Raw genomic sequence first — 22710 nt, 5'->3', positions numbered from 1 at the left:
AATTATGAAATATTGTAAGGTCAGTGAGCGAAACTAGTCAAGTGTTTTAACATTACATTTCTTAATGAGATTCTCAAAATAAAATCTTGGGTTTCCTCTTGAAAAACAACTCACGTCATTTTTTTTTTTTTTCACTTTACAAAAGAAAAATAATTTCAATCTTCTATTTTTGCTTAAAAAAAAATCAAAATCCAATGTGATAAATGACATTTGAAGCAGCACCAACAATCCACAGGGCTGCCCTATCGGGCTCTGATAAAAATGGATTCATCAGGAGTTGAAGTGCAATTCTCTTTCTCAGTAACGGTCTCTACCGTGCCTGAAGCAGAGACGATCACTACAGTTTTAGCTTCTGAAAGAGCCTTCTCCTTCTCTGCAATGGCAGCACAGACTGCCACAATTTCATCACTTTCAAAGTCATAGTCTGGGATCGATGCTTGTGCAACCTCTGTTCCTTTGGCTTGTGATTGCACTGCCTCGGTCTGTGTTGCCTTCTGCTGTTCATGTAGTTTTCTTGCCCAAGAAAGGTCCTCCTTCCATACTTCAGGGTTCATTGGAAAGATGTGTAAGGATACCTGAAAACTCCGGATTGCCTGCAAACATAATAAGGAAGAGGGATTGGAAAGTTTGAAGCCAATGTATTTCATCACAGAAATTTACAGAGAAAAAAAGAACTATGTACATCATTTGAGCAAAGCAAAAAATGATTTCACTATAATCTGACTTCAGAAGAATATTCTCCCTCAACTCTAAGTTCAATAGCAGCATTAACCCCAAACAACACTGCATGCAAGTGTCTGAAAACACCAGGAACATGAAAGCACAATCAACAGACCAGGTATTTGGCAGCAAAGGTAAAATAAGAGTTCATATGTCAAAAACAATACTGCAAATAAGTAGAAGACAAAACTACTGCATTACTGTATTAGTCTAAAAATCAGTACCAGTGGAGGAGTCCCACTGTTCTGCAGTTGCTATGATGGCATCGTTGCTGAAACCAACCCACCACCCACCACCCTCACTGTGCTCATATCCACAGTTTGGTCTCCATAAATGTTCACAAATGTTAATGAATGTCAGCGGGTGCAATTTTTTCTGCATGGAAGAATTCAATTCCATCCTTTGGCTTCATGTGCATTTCCATGTCAGACACCACTGTGTCAGACTGCCTCCCTCTGCTGCCATCTGTCACACAGCAACAACATGTAATGGGATATTAGTGGGAAGGTTCAGCCTCTGCTGCTGTACCACCAACATCCTTCTCTGAAGGCTTGGGCCAATGCAGTAAAATAGGAGGCATTACTTTTGGAGCAGCCCTCATATGTCAACAGTGAAAAGGTCAAGACTGACTTCATCTACTGTGATTTACAGGCATGGAAGTATTTTACATCTATGATTTTATTGTCAGTTATGGAAGTAGCCAGTGATCAAATCTATGGTGAAGCATGTAAGCCTTCCCACGGGGTGGAAAATCAATAATTATACTGCTGGTAGTATTTGGGGACAGTTCTAACAGCTTGAATGCAGTGACTATAAAGACATGAGCAATCATCAAATACTGTGTTCATTCATTATTTATAAATACAAAAAGAATGGAAATTAATTTGAAAAATGACTACTTTTCATCTGAATTGACAGAAACTGCCAGTTCATTCTTCTCCTGGCCACAGTAATATACAAATTCCACAACATGAACTCAGCAGGAACAGACTAGATACAGATCAGATCTTAAGAAATGCTGATTGTGCTATCAGTATTACTGAAGTTGTAATAGGCAGCCTTTCAGTTCCAGGAAAATGGAAGACTTTATAACTGGTCCTCAGCCAGATCTGAAGTATAGGAGCACGCTGGAACTTTAAACAGAAGGAGTAGTGCAGTTTAATTCTTGCAGAACAATGTCATTTTATTCAACTTTGCTACTCTTCATTTCCAGGGATAGGAGAGCTACAAGTAAACACTAAATGCTCTTTTTTTTTCCTGTTAAACACAAAATGTAAACAAACACCATCTGCCTTTAAGCTTTCCAAGGAAGAGGTCTCTTAATTAAAACCTTTCTATATAGTTCTGTTCAATTTTCTATGTAGTTATGTTCGTGCATATTAAGTGACATTGAACACAGTAGTAAAAAACAGATCAATATAAGGCAACACTTAATAAGCTGAAAAAGCTGCCCTCAGAAACATACAACAGAAAATGAGCATCTTTGTAAATCTTCTCATCCCACTTATAATTTTAATAATTACAAACTACTGCTGAAAGCAAAGTATCTTGTAGTAAAGCCATTCACATGGATCAGTTCAGGAAGTGCCACTTCTACATTCTGTGCTGACGGAGACTATACACAGCTGACACTGGGGCTTACCCAACTCACACCTGACACCAGTGCTTTTTTTTACATCTCAACAAGATTCTACCTGACCTATTTTAAAAGTTGTCCAACAGCTGAGATGTACATACAACTATAAGCAATCTTTCTCCGTATCTAACACTTACAGATGGACATCTTTCCCTAACATTCAACATAGCATTTTATTTCAATTAAAGTCTGTTATATCTTGTGCTATTCACAGTGACTACAACTCATTTTCACAGAAATCTCTACTATATTTAAAGACACTGGCCAAATGAAATCCAGATATTTTCACTCTAATTACTTTATATAACTTAATCTGAATAGCAAATGCCTTTATCTATTTCAACTTTAAACAAGCTGATTTTTTCTATGCTGATTTCTGTTCCAATTATTTATTCTTTTCAGTAGCAATTTTTAAATTGAAAATTATTTCCAGCAGAAATACTAATTCTGCATTCAAGAATAAGCTGAACAGTTTATTATCTGCAGTTCTTAAGTTCATAAATCTATTTTTTTCAGAAGTATCCTTGCGAGACACTGGGGCAAACTCTGTGGAAGCATCTGCCTTAGGCTGGCTTTACCTTAGAGATCTGTTCGGTAAGCTCTACTGCAGATAGGCATAATCCAGTTTCATCGTTGGAACAAAAAAACTATCCCATTTGAGAACATTTGACTCCTACCAAATGATACTGCTAAATAGGACGCATCCCCAAGAGTGGACACAGATCTGCTGGAAATACAGCTGAAAGAGCACTTAAACTTTCAGAAACTTGTTTGCTTTTCTGCAAACTGAAAATAAAAATCAGCTCTCAGTAGAAAGGACTTCCATGCATTAAAAATACATCATAACCTTGTATCACTGAGAGGTACCTACTCTTGAAAAGGATCACTAAAAGCTGTTGAATTCAACATAGCTCCTTTTCATCTGACAAAGTCTTTTATTTTCTCTCAAACTTTAGCTTAATGCTTCCCAAATCCTATACATTAGAATATGTACGTGGCTGGCATGTAATTCTGTTTACCAGAACAAGAAATATGTCCTGTGCCTTCTTTTTTTGTTTATCTCCCTACAGAAAAGTCTTTTATCAAAACCTGATGCAAATAATGTAATTTAGAGTTTTTGTTTCACACTTCAAATGAAATTACAAGAAATTCTAGGCCAAAATTACAAATCAAGTAGCAATTTTTTCAATTGCAGTGCTTCCTTTTAATTTCATTTGTGCACATAAAAAAAGTCCTGACTACTCTCATGTATCTTATTAATATGCTTAAATAACTATAAGAATAATCTATACATTATGTTGTAAAACAACAACCATCACAGCACTGTAGTTAAATATTTTAATTTCATATGAGTCTAAAAAGAAAATGTGAGTTACCTGACTCAAGAATTTGGCAGGAACACAACCAGGTACCAGTTTACAAATGCTAAATATAAAATGAAACCTTGTAACATTCTCTTAGGTTAACAAATATATTCTGTTAAAAATGTAATAATTATTCTTTGCATGACTCCTATCGCTACATAAAAGCCCTGACACAGAAAAACATATTCTCCAAAAATGAAAGAAATAAGCACGCATCACTGGTTTCCATTTACGCATCTTCCCAATGTTATCACACTCCAGATTTGAAAATGAGGACCCAGTCCACAGTAAACTTACATCACAGAATGGACGAGGTTGGCAGGACCTCTGGGTCCATCTGGTCCAACCCTGCTCAAGCAGGGACACTGACAGCAGTGTCCCCAAGGCCATGACCTGGTGAGTTTTGGAGATCTCCAATCTGGGAGACTCAGTAGCTTTCAGTTGGTTATTTTTTTTAATGCTGCATTTGCTGTGTGCTTTTTGTTTGTTTGCCTGGTGGTTTGTTTGTTTATTTATTTATGGTTTTTATTCTTTCACAGAAAGTATGCCTCACTTTCTCTCATGGAGAAAACTGTTCCAATGAAGAACAGCTGTATGAATTTGTTACTTCAGAGCGTTATCAACAATACAGTAAAATTCACCCAAAGACAAACATTTACAATTACAGAAATGGACTAAGCTCAACTATGCATTTCTACAGTTTCTGTATTCACAGTGACATTTACTCAGGTGTGCTCTTATAAGTTGGCTTCGAGAATGTAAGAAATTACATCTTACTTGATATGCACTACATCCTGCTTTTTTGTAATTAACTCTTATTAGTGAACTGATTTACTAAATTCAGGAAAAAAGAGTGCATAGCTTCTGTGAAAGTTAAATAAATTGGGACTACTTTACCTCATTTTGTCTCTGTCACAAGTTTAATCCTCCACAAATCTTCCATTTGCAAGAAATAAATACATTACACACAATATAGACTAGTTTGTTTGGAAGTTGTATTTCAGACAGAGGAAACAAAATCAAAATACAATACGTCTTTTCCTATGAAAAGTACATCATTCTCTGTGAATTAATAAAAATATTTATGACAGACCATTTGGCAGGATGTGGGCAGTGAGGAAATACACTGGAGTGGAGAAAAGGAGATTTGAAACAATAAAGCACTGAAGCTGCTCTTGAGAAGGGCAGGAGTTTCCAAATCTCAGACATTACAAAAAGCACTGACATTCATGCTTTATTAACACTTCTTTGTAAAAAATTTAATGCAGTGAAAGATGAGAATATCATGGCAATGAAAGGCTAATGGGAAGAGTATAATTACAATAGATAATTTGTTCAAGAAGTCTCCACAAGTTCAATACTTACGAAATTATTTAACCTTGTAAGGCTTCTCCAGTCTTTTCATAAGATTCCCTAAAAATTCTTCTGTTTGAAAATAGTGAGCATTATCTGAAGTTTATAAACAATCCCAATGCTATTCTTTGTATGTGAGAGCACTCTCATTAGGAGGCAATTCAGTATGCCTTAAGCACACCAAAAAGCAAATAGTGCCTTATGTTAAAGCACTGGAGATGGCAGCAGGAAGTTACCCATCACCAAGCTCCCTGCTCTGACACCTCAGTGTCAATACAGTGTAACTATAGGTGTACCTATAAGGGTGTTTTAGTTCAGATTCACAATGTGCTTTGATGCAAATCTCTGTTCCAATTTAAAATGCTTTGGTTAGCACTGAGGACTCAGACAACCCTTCTGGTTAAATTCCATATTACACTCCAAGATAGCCCCTGAAACTCTCCAAATAGAGCTAGTCTGAATTAAAACAAAACGCAGAGTGGATATTAAGTCCCCAGCTCTACTTACTGAAGATATTTGCTCTTGTTGGAATCGTGCATTTAATGCAGCTGAAGCTTGCATGGCCTGGTGTGCAGACCTGGTGGTGTAACTAAAATGGGTATATCTGTAATTTTGATTGCTGTTATTGTAGCTTTTTTTCTGTTTTTCTTTTTTTTTTTCTTTTTTTTTTTCTTTTTTTTTTATAGAATAAGCAGCACCAGCTACCTGGTATTCTTGCAGGAAATAACTTTGAATTTCCTGAGACTAATGTATTTAAAATCTCAGACATAATTTACAGTGGCAACTTTAGGCACTGAAAAAAAAAGAGGATTTATAGATTGTTAATGCAGACATGACAGCCCATCCGCCCTTGCCTTCTGCAACACAAAAACAATGCAATGTCACCAACTATTTGACATCATGCAGATATGGATTTATATTAAATATTTCCTGTTTTGATACCGTGACAACACAAAGGCAGAACACTACACATATATCTGCAACACTCAGCTTCTACCTTATGTCATTCTCATGTTTTGCCCTTTTTTAATTTCTTTTTTTCAAATACTGTACCCTAAGGTAGTTTAAAAAAAAAATCACGCTCTCCATGATTTGTTAGCTTCACTCAAAAACATCTTAATTTATGCTGAAAAGTTTTCAGTTTAAACACTGCAACTTTCCAGAAATACTCTAATGACAATATTATTCATTTCTATAAAACCAACACTCAGCTACTCAAAACAAAAACAAAATAAAGCCACTATCTTTTTATCTGAGAGCCCATTACAGTTTATTTTTCTAATTGACTTTTGTGAACATATCTGGACTACAGAGCTCATTAACTCTGTTTCCACACATTTAACATGCAGACAGCTATTTAGAGTTGGATGACCTGCAGACTGTGGGTGATTTGATGTAAGGGATGTTTCCTTTTGTATCACTTAACATGCCCAGTACAGCACCATGGCATTCAGCAGGAGCTAGAGAAAAGCTGTACTCCAGCTACTGCAGAGCACCCCAGCCTTTTTATTCTCTTATTAGCAAAAGCATCAATTTCATCTCCCATATGGAGTCATGGAGCCACAGGGATGCGTGGAAGCGCACATGTGATTTGCTGCACTTGAAGCAAGAAAGCAGGAGCTAGGGAAAACAAGATATCTTCTAGCAGCTGTGCATAAAACCGAGGACAGGTATCACCTGGGACTTTACAGTACTTTCAGCTCTAAAGCCTGGTGTGCTGTGTTGCAACATACAGCATCTAGAATGTAGCATACACAGTTACATCACTGAAATTATTCTGCTGCATAAAGCCACCACTTAAACACAGCATACAACACAGAAAGCTTTGAGCTAGGCAGGTCTTACATAAGCCTGGCAGCAAAACCACACAGGAAGCATTTGTGATAAACAACCAAGTAGAGGGGCATACTGGTAACAAACAGCTAACATCTTTTTCCTTGCCTGCTTTCAAGCTACTTACGGCTATTCAACTGCCTTGGTATTTCTGTACTTTCACTCTCTCACACACAATTCAGAGGATGTAGTTCACAATTTTAACATGTCAATGTTATTTATTTTCCTACCAGTGCTATCTCTCCTAGTCCAAGCTGGGCACGTCCCAAAGTCTGCCAGGCATCCCAGGAACGTGGGTTCCTCTGAACAGCCATTTCTGCTGCATGCACTGCTGGGAACATTTCATGTAAAGACATCAGAACCTATGGCAAAAAAATAAGAGGAGTAAGAATAAGCAAATGGAAACAGAATTAGGTTTTCTGGGATTACTCAAGTAACCACCATTTTTCCAGTATTAAAGACAGTTTCATCTCACCTATCTTTTCATAGTCAGCTGTCTATGACACTTATACTTGCTCCATAGCTCATGAAGAGAAACAGGCATGCTACAGGATGATTCATCTTAACTGTTCCAGCAATTATCCTAGAAGTAGATTAATTGCTTTGGAAGGCATCCCCTCTTCCTCCCTACAAATCCCACGCTCTGTAAAAGGGTATTAGAATTGTGGCATTACACCATGGGACAACATTGAGAATTAAGCACAATAAATAAGCAAGTACTGTTGCAAAACTCCTGAGTTTTACTTTTTCTTTTTAATAGAAAATTGAAATCTACCCAATAAAGTTACAGTGCACATGATAAAATTATGGAAAAAAAATGGTAATCAGAATGAAAACAACAGTGTAACAACTGCAAAAATGTTACACTTGAGAGACAACTTGCTGTTGAAGGATGCTTTACTTAGATATGAAGTCATCTTCATAAGAAAAATTAAAATAGTGGTTTCTGAACATGGAGATCACTTTCACTCAGCAGTGCAGGTTAGTATGGGCCCACTACTATTCTATCCCTTGTACTGAATCTTCATAACTTAGACTATAAATCATAGTTAACAACTCATAACGTGGCTCAGAGCTTGCCTTGTTTTTCCAAGACCTCCATGAAATTGGCATGTTACCTGAAGACCTGCATCACTCTGAGATCATTATTTCAGACACCCACATGCTATGGTGATAGGTAACAGCAAAAGAAACAATGACAACTGCATTCCAACAGCGTGATGAAAAAGTTAATCACACAAGTAAGACTCATGCATGGCTAGCCACTTTCTTCCCAACTGGTCAACCCTCAAGCATGATAAATAACAGAACACAACAGCACAGATGCTCAAGTGTAGAACGCATTTAACCTTACTTTCCCATAGTATATTAAACAGACAAATATGAGTGTGGTGTAGAGCAGGATTCAAATTCAAGTATCTTGAATTAATATTAAATAACTTTCATTCACAAAGTACTCGCACAACATTACAGTAGCTACAGTAAATAGCTTTTACTGCAGAAAGTAAACTGTGCACGCAAGAAATTCAGTAAGCAAAATCTCCAATAAAGCCTTTGGATCCATACCTGTCGTGTTTTAATAAGACTTTTTCTAAAGAGTAGTTGCATGGTTTCACTTTAACTCAACAGGCTACATACTGGAAGTTAAAAATACCTGAACTGGTTTCACTTTAACTCAACAGGCTACGCACTGAATTCAAAAGTACCTAAAAAATTTTAGGTACAACCCCCCACAGCTGTAAGTCACATCATATCATTTTCTCCTCTTTTTTTTCCTCAACAGTTATCAACAACTGTGCTTTCTCATGAAAAAAATAATGTAATGAGTACTGTGCATTTTTTCAAAACTTTCAATTTAACTGCATTTTTCTGGGTATCTTCTTCTGACTGAAGCAAATCCATTAACTGAGTCAAACTGTTACTGGTGGAGAGGTGTACATCCCACCAAGATTAAGTGATTCTGCACCTCTCAACTAGCTTTTACATTCATCTCTTAATGTGTTTATTCTCGTAACAGAAGATAAACCCAAGTATATAACCACTTGAACAATTTCATATCTCTCTGAGTAGCCAGTATTTCTTACAAGTACTTTCTACTGCAACAACTCCAAAATACCATTATAAATATTTAGGATGTAATTTGCAGTGTTGAACAAATTTTACTGCCTTGTCTACTGAACTACAACCTTGCTGATAATAATGCATCCCAATTACTCCACTTCCATCTATGTAAAACTGCTGTGTGCATTAATTTAGATAAGCTGCTTTAAAAGTACTGCTCCAAATCATGATGGTAAACACTGTGCTAATTGCAACTATGGCATCAGATTCTCAAGTTACTAAAACATTAATTTGAGTGTTCCAATTAGCCACCCAGCACAATTACATTTTTCAGTTATTAATAAAGGCACACACCTACACTTACCAGCCATTATAGATAAATAATCTTAATGCAAATTATTTTCATGCAATTTTATTTTCAAGCAAGAAGTCCATCAAAATGAACATGCAATGGCAGATCTGAATGTGTGCAGCTTTGTTTTAGGTTACTCCACACGTGACATTACCATCACTTTAATAAAACAGACTGCACACAAATTTACTTTATCGTCTTTTTAATAATCTTTATATTTTGGTTCCTTTTATTTATTTCTTTTTTTTTTTTACTGTCACTCTGAGTTGGTCAAACATGATATTAGCATAATGGTCTACTTTTCTGCCTCCCATTAAGATGTTTCTAGTCTTCGTTCATCCCAGTCCATCTGCTTGAAATACTTGAGATGATGTATGATCATCTTTCCTTCAGATGTGCAACTGCAACAGGAATCTGTCAACCGTTAGAGCTCCTTACACCTGCAGTATTAGAATGCTGGCTGCTAATCTTTTAATTTTATCTCTTCATTATTACAATCAGTTCTTATATTAAGATGTTTGGTTATACTTGGATATTTACCTTCACTGCTTTGAAATAATTCTTCTGAAGAAAACTAAATAAATAAAAATTACCACCCCCAAAGGCTCCCTCCAAAATAAGCACTCTGTGATTTGGCTGAATTCCATTCAGAAGGAACTACAACAAGAATGCATCTTGTTGGGAATTCTTGTCAGAATCCAGACACATACAACTAGAATACATTATCAGCAACTTTGTGTAAAGCTCAAGTTACACTCAAACCTATTTCAATGGTGGGAATTTTTTTGATAGTGGAGATGAATAATTGCACCCTTTGCTAGTCACGTCCACAAAAACTCATAAAAGCTCATATTACTAGTGAAAGCAGGAACAAGCAAACATTATTTTAAGTCATGAATCATATCACAGAATCACAGAATGGCCTGGGTTGAAAAGGACCAGAAAGATCATCTACTTTCAACTCCCCTGCCACAGGCTGGGCTGCCAAAACTGTTAGAATAAATCAGACTTGTCAGAGTATTTATTTAAAATGCACCTTTATTTTATTATTATTATTTTTTAACAGAAAAATAAGACATTCAGTTGCACTAGGATATTTTTCAATGACCAGACAAATAGCATGATCCTTCAGAGGAACAATGTATTCTCAGAAAAATGCACCAACATTACCCTTCATTTGAGAGAACATCAACCTTTTACTTGTCAAAATTATGCTGGGGAAAACCTCCATGAAGAGACAATCCTATTAACAAAACAGATCTTTGTTTTGAAGCAAGACATGCCAGGAAAGAGCTATTTTGCCAAAATCACCTGCTTGTATAGTGAGGATTAAGATATATTCCTTAATGAATGTCCCCTCTAAGAGCTGACTCCCTAAGATTCTGTTTCACTTCTGTTACTCTAATTTCTTATATGAATATTCTTTTGCAAACTCCATTAGCAAGGCAGCACTCAGATTTCACAATTAAGTAATCTTATCCCATATGTGATTTATTTCTAGTTATAGTGAAGTTTGTGTCATTACAGACATACATCTGTGAAGTCTTTATTTTCAGGAGTGAAATGAACCGATCTATTTAAAACACTAAAATATTTATCAGTTTACTAGCTTGCACAGCAGAAGTAACATTAGAACATTACATAATTACTGTAAATCACAAAATGGCTAATAACACATTACAAGAAAGCTACAAATACATAAAAATACAGAAACACAACTCTGCAGAGTCAATGTAATACATACAGCTACAATATTGATAGAGAATACACGAAGAATCAGGTAATTCCTTTACTGAATTTCATCAACTGCTGCACAGACTAAATGCAGTTCATGACCACAAGAACTTCCAAGTAGGCAGATGCTGTGCTGTAATCCTCTCAGTAAATCTCCCTCCTCTTAAACTTACACAGGTACTGTGTTTGTGCTGTAGCATGAAGTACTGTTTTGTTTGGAAGTAATTCTTTGTTTTAATTAGTAAGCTTTTAGACTTTTTTTTCTTTCTTTTTTTTTTTGCAATCCACTGAATTGTACAGTAATGCCATTTTAAAACCAACAGATCTCAATACTCATCGGTAGCAGAATTTCAGTCTGTCACATGAAAACAGCATCTTAGGACTGTCTGTCAGAAGGGAATGTTAAATTCAGTTCAGTTCATACCTACATTGAGTTCACAAAATCTGGATGTTCTGGGTTGGAAGGGACATTAAAGATCATTTTGTTCCAAACCTCTGCTCTGGGCAGGGTTGCCACCCACTAGATTATGCTGCCCAGGGCCCCATGCAGCTTGGTGTTGAACATCTCCAGGGATGAGTTCACTGACTGTAAAAATCATGTTGGCCAAAGGTCTGTTCCAGCAAACAGATTCCAGTGGAAGCAGGAAAAAATTATTCCTACATCTCTTTTTTTTTTTTTTGCTATATTTTGTCATGGATGGATGCGCAGCAGCCAGTCTGTTTTCAACTACCTGCCAGACACGTAGGCCTTGTATTAAACTAAATTTCATTCTCTGTAACATAAACATATAAATACCAAAGATCATACATCTACTAGATATAAACCAGCAATTATTATTAGCTGATTTGTTATAACTTTAACTGATTAACAGATTATGAAATCTGTCCATTTCTTAGGAAGCTTGTCCATTTTTTAAGTATGAAGAGAGATGAGTGGAAGTTGAAATTATTTCTTCATATGCAATGGATTTCTTCTACAGCAATGGATTTCTTAATCCCTAAGAACAGTGGTTGGAATGATTTAAATAACGGACTTGGCCTATAAAAGATATATGCAGCTGAAATCCTGTTCACTGTATGCAAATTGAGGATGCTGGATGGTTCAGAAAGTAGATCAGACAGCTGATAAACAGCCAGAAAGCTTACTAAATTGAGAGAACTGTTTTTTCTGTTGTTGTTTTCATCTGTGTTCACTCATTTCTACAAATATCTAAAAACAACTGTACTGTATACTTTGGGATCCCTTTAAAAATGTATGAACTTATGGTGGAAAAAAAAAACAACAGTCGTAGATCCTTGTCTTCCCTCTCCCCGCAGTACTAAACCATGTAGATTCAGTGTCCCTAAAAAACAGCACAAATGCTGTCATAGTTGCATGGCATGTTTGAGAATATGTTATCTGAGATCTCTGCAGTACAAGTATCACTGGATGAGCAACATTAGCCAGGTGAACTCTCAGGAATTCCACTTAAATTCCAGTAGAGTTCATTACACAGCCGAACCGCTGCCCTTTGATATGTCTCTTCCTTCAGGAAAGATTCCTGGTTGGTCCACTGCACAAAGGTTCAGACTCAATTCATACAACTCCTTTGTATTTTATGACTTCTTATAATTCAAAGCAGCAGTGAAATAATGCACTGGATGTTTAAGAATTTAGGCCACAACGACCTTCTTAAAGACTGAATATAGGTGAGCTTCCTACACTCCTCTGAACAAAATGCTACTGACCTAGTATCAGAATTAACAATAGGAGACAGGGTTTTTTTTCCAAAACGTTTAAATAATAATAGTACAGAAACGAGCTGCTCACATAAGCATTCACTTGCTATCCAGCATTTTCAACAGAGAAGCAGTTAAAGCTGGTAAGAGAAGATGAACTACAGAAACTGAAACATCTTGCACGAAAAGGAGAACAGTATGTGCACCCCTAACTTCTCTACACATCATAATCAGAGATCAAAGAGTAGCTGAGAGCAATGAAAAGAAACTCATCAGCTTTCATGGATTTTGAACCAAGATTCAGTTGAGCAACTTCACAGATCCCACATGACTTTCTGGAAGTGCACTTATTGCAAACTGTCACTAACAACTGAAAACTTTAAACGCTATTTCCGCTCTTCAGAAATTAGGAAAGATGTTTGTCCCACATCAGTCAGAATACAGATCTTTTAATCCTTTCCATAAATATTTACAGATTCCTACTATGTCATTAGCTTATTTTGCTGAGCTGCATATTAAGCAACAGAATATATACAATGTTACTTTGTTGCTGATAAAGCAAATACTGATGAACTGGGAAACTGCTATATAACCCATACTAAAATTATAAGCCTTGCAGAATACACAGATCTTAAAGCCCATCCACAATCTTTCATTCCATGTTAAATCTCAAAAAAGAATGACTTCACAGGGAGATTTTTCTTTACTGACAGAAAATGAGTACAGGCCATAAAAATCCTCTGCATGCAGTGAAAAGTTACTCCTAACATGAATCACCCCCTCAAATATATGACTTGCACCAACAGTGATGAATTTCATAGGCTCTAAGCACCAGCCAAGGCCCTGCAGAAATTGGTGTTCTTCCAAATCTGGAGGTACCTAAACTTTCCCATTTAGCTACACAGTAATAGCTTTAGTAGTTGTGTTGGTATGCTGGATAGGAACAATATACTCAGTCAGAAGACAGTTTCATTTAAGTATTAACCACAGTATTTTTTCAATGATTTAAGTATTCCTATTTTGGCAAAAATGGATTTTTACAGCTCACATCAGTGCATTAAAAGTAGAAAGATATCAAATTACACCTTACACTAATCAGCTTCCAGTAAGCATAAGTCATACCACAAATAACATCTGTAATAGTTACTTGTGCATACTAAGCAAATGCTGCTGATTTAAACTTTTGTTTAAAAAGATTTAAGAAATAATTTTATGAAGTATACAATTTTGTACATAGACGTATCTTCTACTGCAATTGAATAAGAATGTACTATGGAACAACAAAAAGTGAATACAATGAGAAATAGTGAAACTTCCCAGCTGTGGTTCCTTCTTCAGCAGAGAGCAAAGTTCATGCTGAAAGTAAAAATGTAAATTCTCTTATTAAAATCATAGAATCATACAATCCTTAGCATTGAAAGGGACCTTTAAAGGTCATCTAGTCCAACTTCCTTGCAATGAACAGAGACATTAGAGCTAGACTCTAGATCTGAGCTAGGTTGTTCAGAACCTGGTCCAGAAAGTCTCCAGGGATGGGGCATCCAGTGCCTCAACACCCTCACTGTAAAAGATTTTTTTTTCCTTATATCCAACATAAATCTCCGCTCTTTGAGTTTGAAACCATTTCCCCTTGTCCTATCACCACAGTCCCTGCTAAAGCATTTGTCCCTTTCATTCTTATAGCTCTCCTTTCGATATTGAAAGGCTGCTATCACGTCTCCATGAAGCCTTCCCCCAGCTGAACAGCACCAGCTCTCTTAGTCTGTCCTTGTAGAGAAAGTGTTCCATCCCTTGGATCATTTTTGCTGCCCTCCTCTACACACTCCAACCGGTCTATGTCTCCCTTGTACTGAGGACTCCACATCTGGATGCAGTACTGCAGATGAGGTCTCACAGTGTAGAGGCGCAGGATCACCTCTATGCTGGCCATGCTGCTTTTGTTGCAGCCAGGATATGGTTGACTTTCTGGGCTGTGAGGGCACACTGCTGGCTCATGTCCATGATATTCTTTCAGGTTTTGCTCCTCTCCAACAGTATCATTAAACGAAGAAATTTTACAAAACAGAATCACAATCATTCAGCTGATTTCTGAGTCCTTTCTGGTGAGCTGGAAAGCAACATGCCGTCTTCTACCAATTCAAGGTTGGAAAAGACCTTCAAGATCACCCAGTCCAACCATCCACACATCACAACAGTTCTCACTAAACCATGTCCCTCAACACAAAACCCAAACATTCCTTGAACACCTCCGGGGTCGGTGACTCCACCACCTCCCCGGGCAGCCCATTCCAGTGCCTGACTACTCTTTCAGACAAGCAGTATTTCCTAACGTCCAGCCTAAATCTCCCCTGGAGCAGCTTGAAGCCATTCCCTCCAGTCCTATCACCAGTTACACGAGAGAAGAGGCCAACCCCCAGCTCACTACAGCCTCCTTCAGGTAGTTATGGAGAGCAGTAAGGTCTCCCCTGAGCCTCCTCTTCTCCACACTGAACAATCCCAGCTCCTTCAGCTGCTCCTCATAAGCCCTGTGCTCCAGACCCCTCACAGCTGTGTTGCCCTCCTTTGAACCCGCTCCAGGGCCTCAATGTCTTTCTTGCAGTCAGGGGTCCAAAACTGGACACAGTACTCGAGGTGCAGCCTGACCAGAGCTGAGTACAGGGCGACAATCACTGCCCTGCTCCTGCTGGCAGCACTGTTCCTGATGCAAGCCAGGATGCCATTGGCCTTCTTGGCCATCTGGGCTCACTGCTGGCTCGTGTTCAGCCAAGCATCAATCAATACCCCCAGGTCCATTTCCTCTGCACAGTCTTCCAGCTGCTCTGCCCCAAGCCTGTAGAGTTGCCTGGGGTTGTTGTGGCCAAAGTGCAGAACCAGCATTTGGCCCTATTGAACCCCATCCCATTGGCTTCAGCCCAGCTATCCAGCCTGTCCAGATCCCTCTGTATGGCCTTGCTACCCCAGGCAGATCCACACTTCCAGCCAACTTGGTGTCATCTGCAAACTTACTGAGGGTGCGCTCAATGCCTTCATCCAGGTCATCAATAAAGATACTGAAGAGCACAGGCCCTAGCACTGACTCCAGGGGAACACCATTCATGACCGGTCTCCAGCTGGATTCAGCTCCATTCAACACCACTCTTTGGGCCCAGGCCTCCAGCCAGTTCTTTATCCAGCCAAGAGCATACCTATCCAAGCCTCGGGCTGCCAGCTGCTCCAAGAGAATACTGTGGGATACAGTGTCAAAGGCTTTGACAGGGTCAAAACCAACAAAAAAAAACAACAGTTACATAAACATTCACTGATGTACAGTTTTAACTTTCTCTTGTACTTCTCCTGGATTTAAAAAAGCATATGTTCACTAAGGAAATACGTTGCTCTCAATTAAGAACTGAAGTATTAACTGAGAATTCCAGAGAACATGAATGAAGAAGAAACAGCTCTCACTATTTCCTCTGATACAACAGAAGTCTCTCCCAAAATCTGAAAATGCATCTATTGTTCTACATTAGCATAAACAAGATTTTCATATTTTCGAAAAAAGATACCTAATGTGTCATGTGAGGAAAAAGGCCCTGCTCACTCCTGTTAGAGCAGTCTTTGTAAATACAAAGATATACTTTGCATCTTCCCCAAAGCCTAGTAAGCTATGCTCTACAAACATAATTAATAAAATACAGGTGACATTTTCAGAAGCTTGGCAAGTATTTTGTTTCCATCATGTTGGTTACAATGTTATTTTCCTAAATAACGAAGAATAAAAACTAATAAAAAAGTAGAAAAAATGTGATGGAAAGATGGACAATAGTCTTTATCAACTGAAATAAGAAATGCAGCTTCTACAGGTATTAAACATAGGAAAACAATGTAAGAAATCTGAAGTCACACAATCCTTGTTCTCATTCTTAATCCAACTTTAAAACATTTTTGTAGAACAGCATCTTTATTTAATATGTGTGGGTAAAAGCAATTTTGTATCTTGTCACATAGATAGCAACAGGAATTTCACCATCCAAACAGAACAGTACAACCTGGCACTTTTGCCACCTAAGCTACAAAAAGAAATCAGAAGTCGGTACCATAACTTTAGTGAGGTGTTGATGGATGCAAACCCTTGGCTCTGATGAACTTAAACCGTAATTATACTTCAATTAATTCTCTTTTCCAAGACTGATTTATCTATCCTGTCATTGGTTACAGCCAATACGGGTTCATGAGTCCAAAGACCTCTTCTTCTTGTATTTCAGTGTACTGTGTCTCACAGTATCCTTCTAGACAAAATGTCCAGGATACTGCTAGATAAAAATATAATGCAATTGGTAAAAAACTGGCTAATGAGTTAGGCTCAAAGGGTTGGTTATAGTAAATACAGTTATAACAGGCTGGCAGCCAGTTTCACAGGTCTCCATAGGTCTCCATAGTGAGGCCAGTTTCCTTCATGATATACATGAATCACAGAATCACAAAATGGCCAGGGTTGGAAGGGACCTCAATGATCATCAAGCTCCAACCCCCCTGCCACAGGCAGGGCCACCAGCCTCCACATTTAATACTAGACCAGGCTGCCCAGGACCCCATCCAATCTGGCCTTGAACAGCTCCAGGGACGGGGCATCCACAACCTCTCTGGGCAGCCTATGCCAGCACCTCACCACTCTCTCTATAAAGAACTTCCCCCTGACACCCAACCTCAATCTCCCCTCCCTCAACTTAAAACCATTTCCCCTTGTCCTGCTGTTACCAACCCTTTCAAATAATTGATTCCCCTCCTGTTTGTAGGCTCCCTTTAGGTACTAAAAAGCTGCAATGAGGTCACCCCGCAGCCTTCTTTTCTCCAGCCTGAACAAGACCAGCTCCCTCAGCCTGTCTTCGTAGGGGAGGTGCTCCAGCCCCTGATCATCTTTGTGGCTCTCCTCTGGACCCTCTCCAACAGCTCCATGTCTTTCCTGTACTGGGACTCCAGACCTGGACACAGTACTTCAGTTGGGGACTCACAAGAGCAGAGAAGAGGGGGACAATCACCTCCCTGTCCCTGCTGGCCACCCCTCTTCTGATGGAGCCCAGGATACCATTTACTTTCTGAGCTGCAAGAGCACACTGCTGGCTCATGTTAAGCTTTTCATCCATCAGGACCCCCAGGTCCTTCTCCGCAGGGCTGCTTTCTAGGACTGCTCCTTCCAGTCTGTATGGATGCCTGGGATTCCTCTGGCCCAAGTGCAAAACTCTGCACTTTGCTGTGTTGAACCTCATCACGTTCACCCGGGCCCATCTTTCTAGCCTGTCGAAGTCCCTCTGAATGTCACATTAAGTAAATTTGCAGATGACACTCCACTGGGAGGATCTTTTGATTCCACTGAGGGTAAAAAAGCCTTGCAGAGAGACTGCAATTAATTAGAGGGTTAGACAGTCACTATATGAAGTTCATCCTAATTCACATCCTAGCAAAGATGTTACTTACTGTGATTGGCTGGGATATGCCACATTTTTAATTCCTACTATAAAGCATCCTGTTGTGTTGAGAAGAAATGGAAATCCTAAATAAGTTTTGTTGTACTCTATCCACACATCAATTTCACATAGCTGGGCAACATGTAGTAATAACCACAGTTGTTTATTTCTGAATTTCTAAACTGATAAAGAGCTGTGATGATTTACCTGTGATTTCATCTCATAAAGTGTAGCATCCTCTGGAGTTAACTGAAGTGCTTCATCCCACCTTTGAATAGCTTCCCGGTACCTGCAATTACAACAATATTACAGTCTCACTGTAACTTAGAGAAGACTTAAATCATAAGTATTTCTATTTTTAAAGCTGATGTCTTATTTAAAATGCCACAGCATCGCAACATTAATGATTTTTGTGGTCACATCCCTATAAAACATGTTTAATTGCTTTAAGGAACTGGGTATTTGCTATGGAAAACAAATGGAGTGCTAAGTACTACTGCACAACTGGCCTTAAGTGAATGAAAAGGTTAACACAGAAACTTATGTCAAACTAAAACTGAAATTCTTGAATTGAATTCAGTTCCCCTCATCGTCAAAAATCACCCTCAGCCAGGTATAAAAAAAACAACCAAATATGCCTTGCTACATTCATCATGTAAAATTTCTTTTCATCATCAAAAGCTACTAAACACTGGCATTTCTGTATTTTGGTAGAGAGCAAAATACAGAAGTCTGAGTAATTTCAGTATAGGGATAGAAAGTAAGCCAAAAATAAACAAGTATCCCAAAATAACTCTTATTTGAAAAGAGATATGGTTGTTCTTTAATGTTATCCTCCCCTAAGAAAATGAAGAAGTGAGTCTGCTGACAGAAGAAGTAGGTCTCTATCTTGAACTTGGCGGAACTTGGTGAAACTTTATCTTGAAACACTAGAGTTTCAAACTGAAGAACTGTAACAGCATAATAAAACAGCTACTGGAGCACAGTCTTCAATCCTTAAAGACAACTTCATACTAATAAAAGCAATGCCACAAGCTCTCTGAATCCTGTTTTACAGTTCCTTTCCAGAACTGTGTAGGAACACTTATTTTTCTATTAAATTCACTGTGAAGGTAGAAAAGCTGTTAATCTAGATACACTGCATTCTTAACACAGCACTGATAAAATTAAATTCATACACACTTCACATGCAGTTTTTATCTTCCTTTACTTCCCACTCTTTCTGTTTCCCTTCTCCCCATTTTTTGGTGATCCAGCTTGCATCACATCAGACCAGATACATGACGACTTGAAGATATGAACTGACTGGAATGATAGTTGGAAAAGCAACAAAACTGAAGCTGAGGTCCTGGCAGCAATTCAAGTACCACTCATCTGTAAATAACACTGGTAATTATGCTTAGTACTTAATTAATCTTGAGACAATTTCCCCAACCAGCTGCGCAGTTGTCAACTGTTCATTTCCTATGTTCAGGTGTTCACACTAGAGGACACATCACCACATTTTCTATATAAATAAGTAAAAGCATTAAGCTGTCTTTTAGTTAGATAAACTACTTTTTCAGTAGAAGACTACAGTTTTGCCTAAGATCTTGCACAGGCAGCCTACAACAAACCCTTCATGAGCTCTGAGCTCAATAAGGTGGTGTGCTGGCCAGGCAGTGAGCTGCAGCACCATGAACGTTGCAAAAAAACATTCAGAAACGGAGGATTTTAGAAACCTGAGCAAATGTGATGGAGACATAACTAATGAGAAGGAAGGAGGAACACTGACTTTCTGAAAACAGATGTAATACCAAGGTTGTGTTTCAAGAACACACATTTTTACTTCTATGGAGAACACTGCTGCTCATTGATGAGTGTCAGTCTGAGTGAGACAAAATTCACAACGGCCTACCTCTGAAGATAGTGCCAATACAGGCAAGCATTGCCCAAATACTGTTTTGCCGCGTATTTGTCAACAGTTTGCCACCAGAATAAAGACGGGCAAGGGAAGGGAGGTTGCTCATTCACAAAGATGTTAAACTGTGTGCAAGCAATGTCTATGAACAGTGCAGTGATCCAAAAAGTTGCTACCATCCACAAAACAAAAAAAAGTGGACAATAATTTGTCAGTAAAATACATGCGAACCTCAGAAAGACCCATCTGAGAGAAATTATGACAGAACACCAGAGCTGCTTGCTAGGCTTGAGGACACATCAGAAAAAGACTGAAGAAGAAATACTTGCCTGCAGGTACACGGTGAACCATCTGCTCAAAAACCATGATTGGTTACAACTGTCTTAAAATCTGGAAATATCCATACAGCTTTGAAACACTGACCTTTCCAGTTATGTACATTTCCCTAAGAAAAATGTATGACAAAACAGAACCATTCTATCCTTTTATAAATAGTCAGGATAAAAAGCGTTTCAGTTGTTTTGGGAATAGGGACTGTTCTTAAGAGAAAATGAGCCATGCTACTTGCTCCAATGATGCAAACTTAGGGAAAAAAGCCTTTTTTTTTTAGTTCTTTATTCAAATAATTTTCTGCCTCATTCTTCTGAAGGAGAGGATTGTATACTACATTAAATATCAGATGCCCTACAGAAGAAAATTGCCTGGGATATAAAATACAGTTGTAAAGTCAGTGTTCCAATAGAAGTTTTATGAAAACCATAAACCTCAGCTGACATAAGAAGTGAGCTAACACGAAGTAGTATTCCTAAACTTAAAAAGTAAAATCTGATAATTTTACCACATATCAGGAACTTGGAAGAAGAATTTTATTTTTATTTTTTTAGAAATAGAGCTTCAAAATAAATATACATACTCTGAGTTTAATTAACACAAATTTAATAGAATATTCTATGTGTTATTCCCATTTCTTCTCAGAAAGTAAGCTCATACACACAATTGAGGTACCAGCATGTAACAAGCTAGTACGCATCAGCTGAGCTGCAGAAACTAGCATGTCATGGCTGGTAGGAGCGAGCAAGAGAATTTTAGCTTAATGCTGTGCCATTCATCTTAACACAGATCACAAACATGGCTGAACTCCTTGCAGTGCATCTGCTATGGAACAAGAGCACACATATTCAGAACACATGCTGTGGCACAGTGATGTGCAGTAATGTGTTTGAATCTTAAGGTGTTAAAACAAAAAATGAGATGAAACTTCGTACTTGAAATAACTTGCACCAAAAATAGCTCGTATCGGAAACAAGAATGAGATTCAAAATCACAGAACGGCCTGGTTTGAAAAGGACCACAAAAATCATCGAGTTTCAGCCCCCTGCTATGTGCAGGGTCACCAACCACCAGACCAGGCTGCCCAGAGCCACATCCAGCCTGGCCTTGAATGCCTTCAGGGATGGGGCATCCACAGCCTCCTTCGGCAACCTGTTCCAGTGCGTCACCACCCTCTGTGTGAAGAACTTCCTCCTAATATCTAACCTAAACTTCCCCTGTCTCAGTTGAAAACCATTCCCACTTGTTGTAGGGAACCCCCAGATGCATTCACTTGTGATGTTTTAAACGTTCTTTAGAAACCTCTGATGTTTGATCAGCATGGTGTACTGTCCTGAGCACCACTAGGCTGGACACATACTGGTTGTAAAACAGATCATAGAATCACTCAGGTTGGAAAAGACCTTAAAGATCATCAAGTCCAACCACAACCTAACCACACTACCCTAACAACCCGCTGCTAAATCACATCCCTGAGCAGATTTGTAGAAAAAATATCTGTGGGTCCTGGTGGCCAACAAACCACTGTGAGCCAGCAATGAAGTCAAACAGCATTGTGGGCTGCTTTAGAATCACCAGCTGAGGAGGATGAAGTTTCTCAGCTTTGGCAAGACAGAGCTCTGGAATGCCAGGTCCAGTTCTGGGCTGCCAAGTAGAAGAAAAACGTAGACAGACCTGAGAAAATTCAGCCATAAAGAAGTTTAAGAGCTTCTGTCATACAAGAAGAGCCTCAAAGAAATGAGACCATGCAGCCTAGAGAAGAAAAGGTTAAGGGGCATCTTAACATAGCATAGTGATTTAGAACTGGGGGCAGTAGTGAAGAAGATGGAAACACAACTCTTCTCATCAGTTCCCAGTGACAGAACAAGAGGAAAAGGACACAAACTGAAACACAGAGAAAACAATCATTATAAAGGGTGGCTGAACATTGGAACAAATTGTTCACAGAGATGACAATGTCCACCACTGAAGATAGCCAAAACCCAACTGGAAAATATCCTGAAAAAACTGCTCTTGTTGACCATGCCTTGAGTTGGAATTGGAGGAGAAAAATGTTCTGGGTTTTGTCAGTACTGTATGATTCTACACCATCAACAACCTCATTGACAAGTGATCTAAGAGGACAAATGATTATCTCAGCTGAAAAAAAAAAAAATTAGAATAAGAAAATTTCCATTTACCCAAAAAAAACCCGAAAACCTGAGCTATTAATTTTTACACGGCTAGGATTGCTGTAAGAGCTTATCTACCATAACAATAAGAAG

At 38.4% G+C, this 22710-nt stretch overlaps 1 protein-coding gene across 1 annotated transcript in view; it reads right to left on the bottom strand.

The window, feature by feature from the left end:
- Positions 1-242: 242 nt before the first annotated feature.
- The window catches only part of TTC33 (tetratricopeptide repeat domain 33), a gene marked incomplete at both ends in the record, with an annotated part of 40542 nt that continues 18074 nt past the window's right edge, over positions 243-22710 (bottom strand). Inside the window, 3 exons of the mRNA XM_079548506.1 lie at positions 243-593; positions 7137-7268; positions 18424-18505. Coding sequence (XP_079404632.1) covers positions 243-593; positions 7137-7268; positions 18424-18505 — 565 coding nt within the window. The remainder of the gene's footprint in view (positions 594-7136; positions 7269-18423; positions 18506-22710) is intronic.

This window comes from Tetrao urogallus, assembly GCF_951394365.1.
Source record: "Tetrao urogallus genome assembly, chromosome: Z".
NCBI lineage: Eukaryota > Metazoa > Chordata > Aves > Galliformes > Phasianidae > Tetrao > Tetrao urogallus.
The sequence above is the reverse complement of the archived record's forward strand: the minus strand, read 5'-3'. Positions and strand labels throughout refer to the sequence as shown.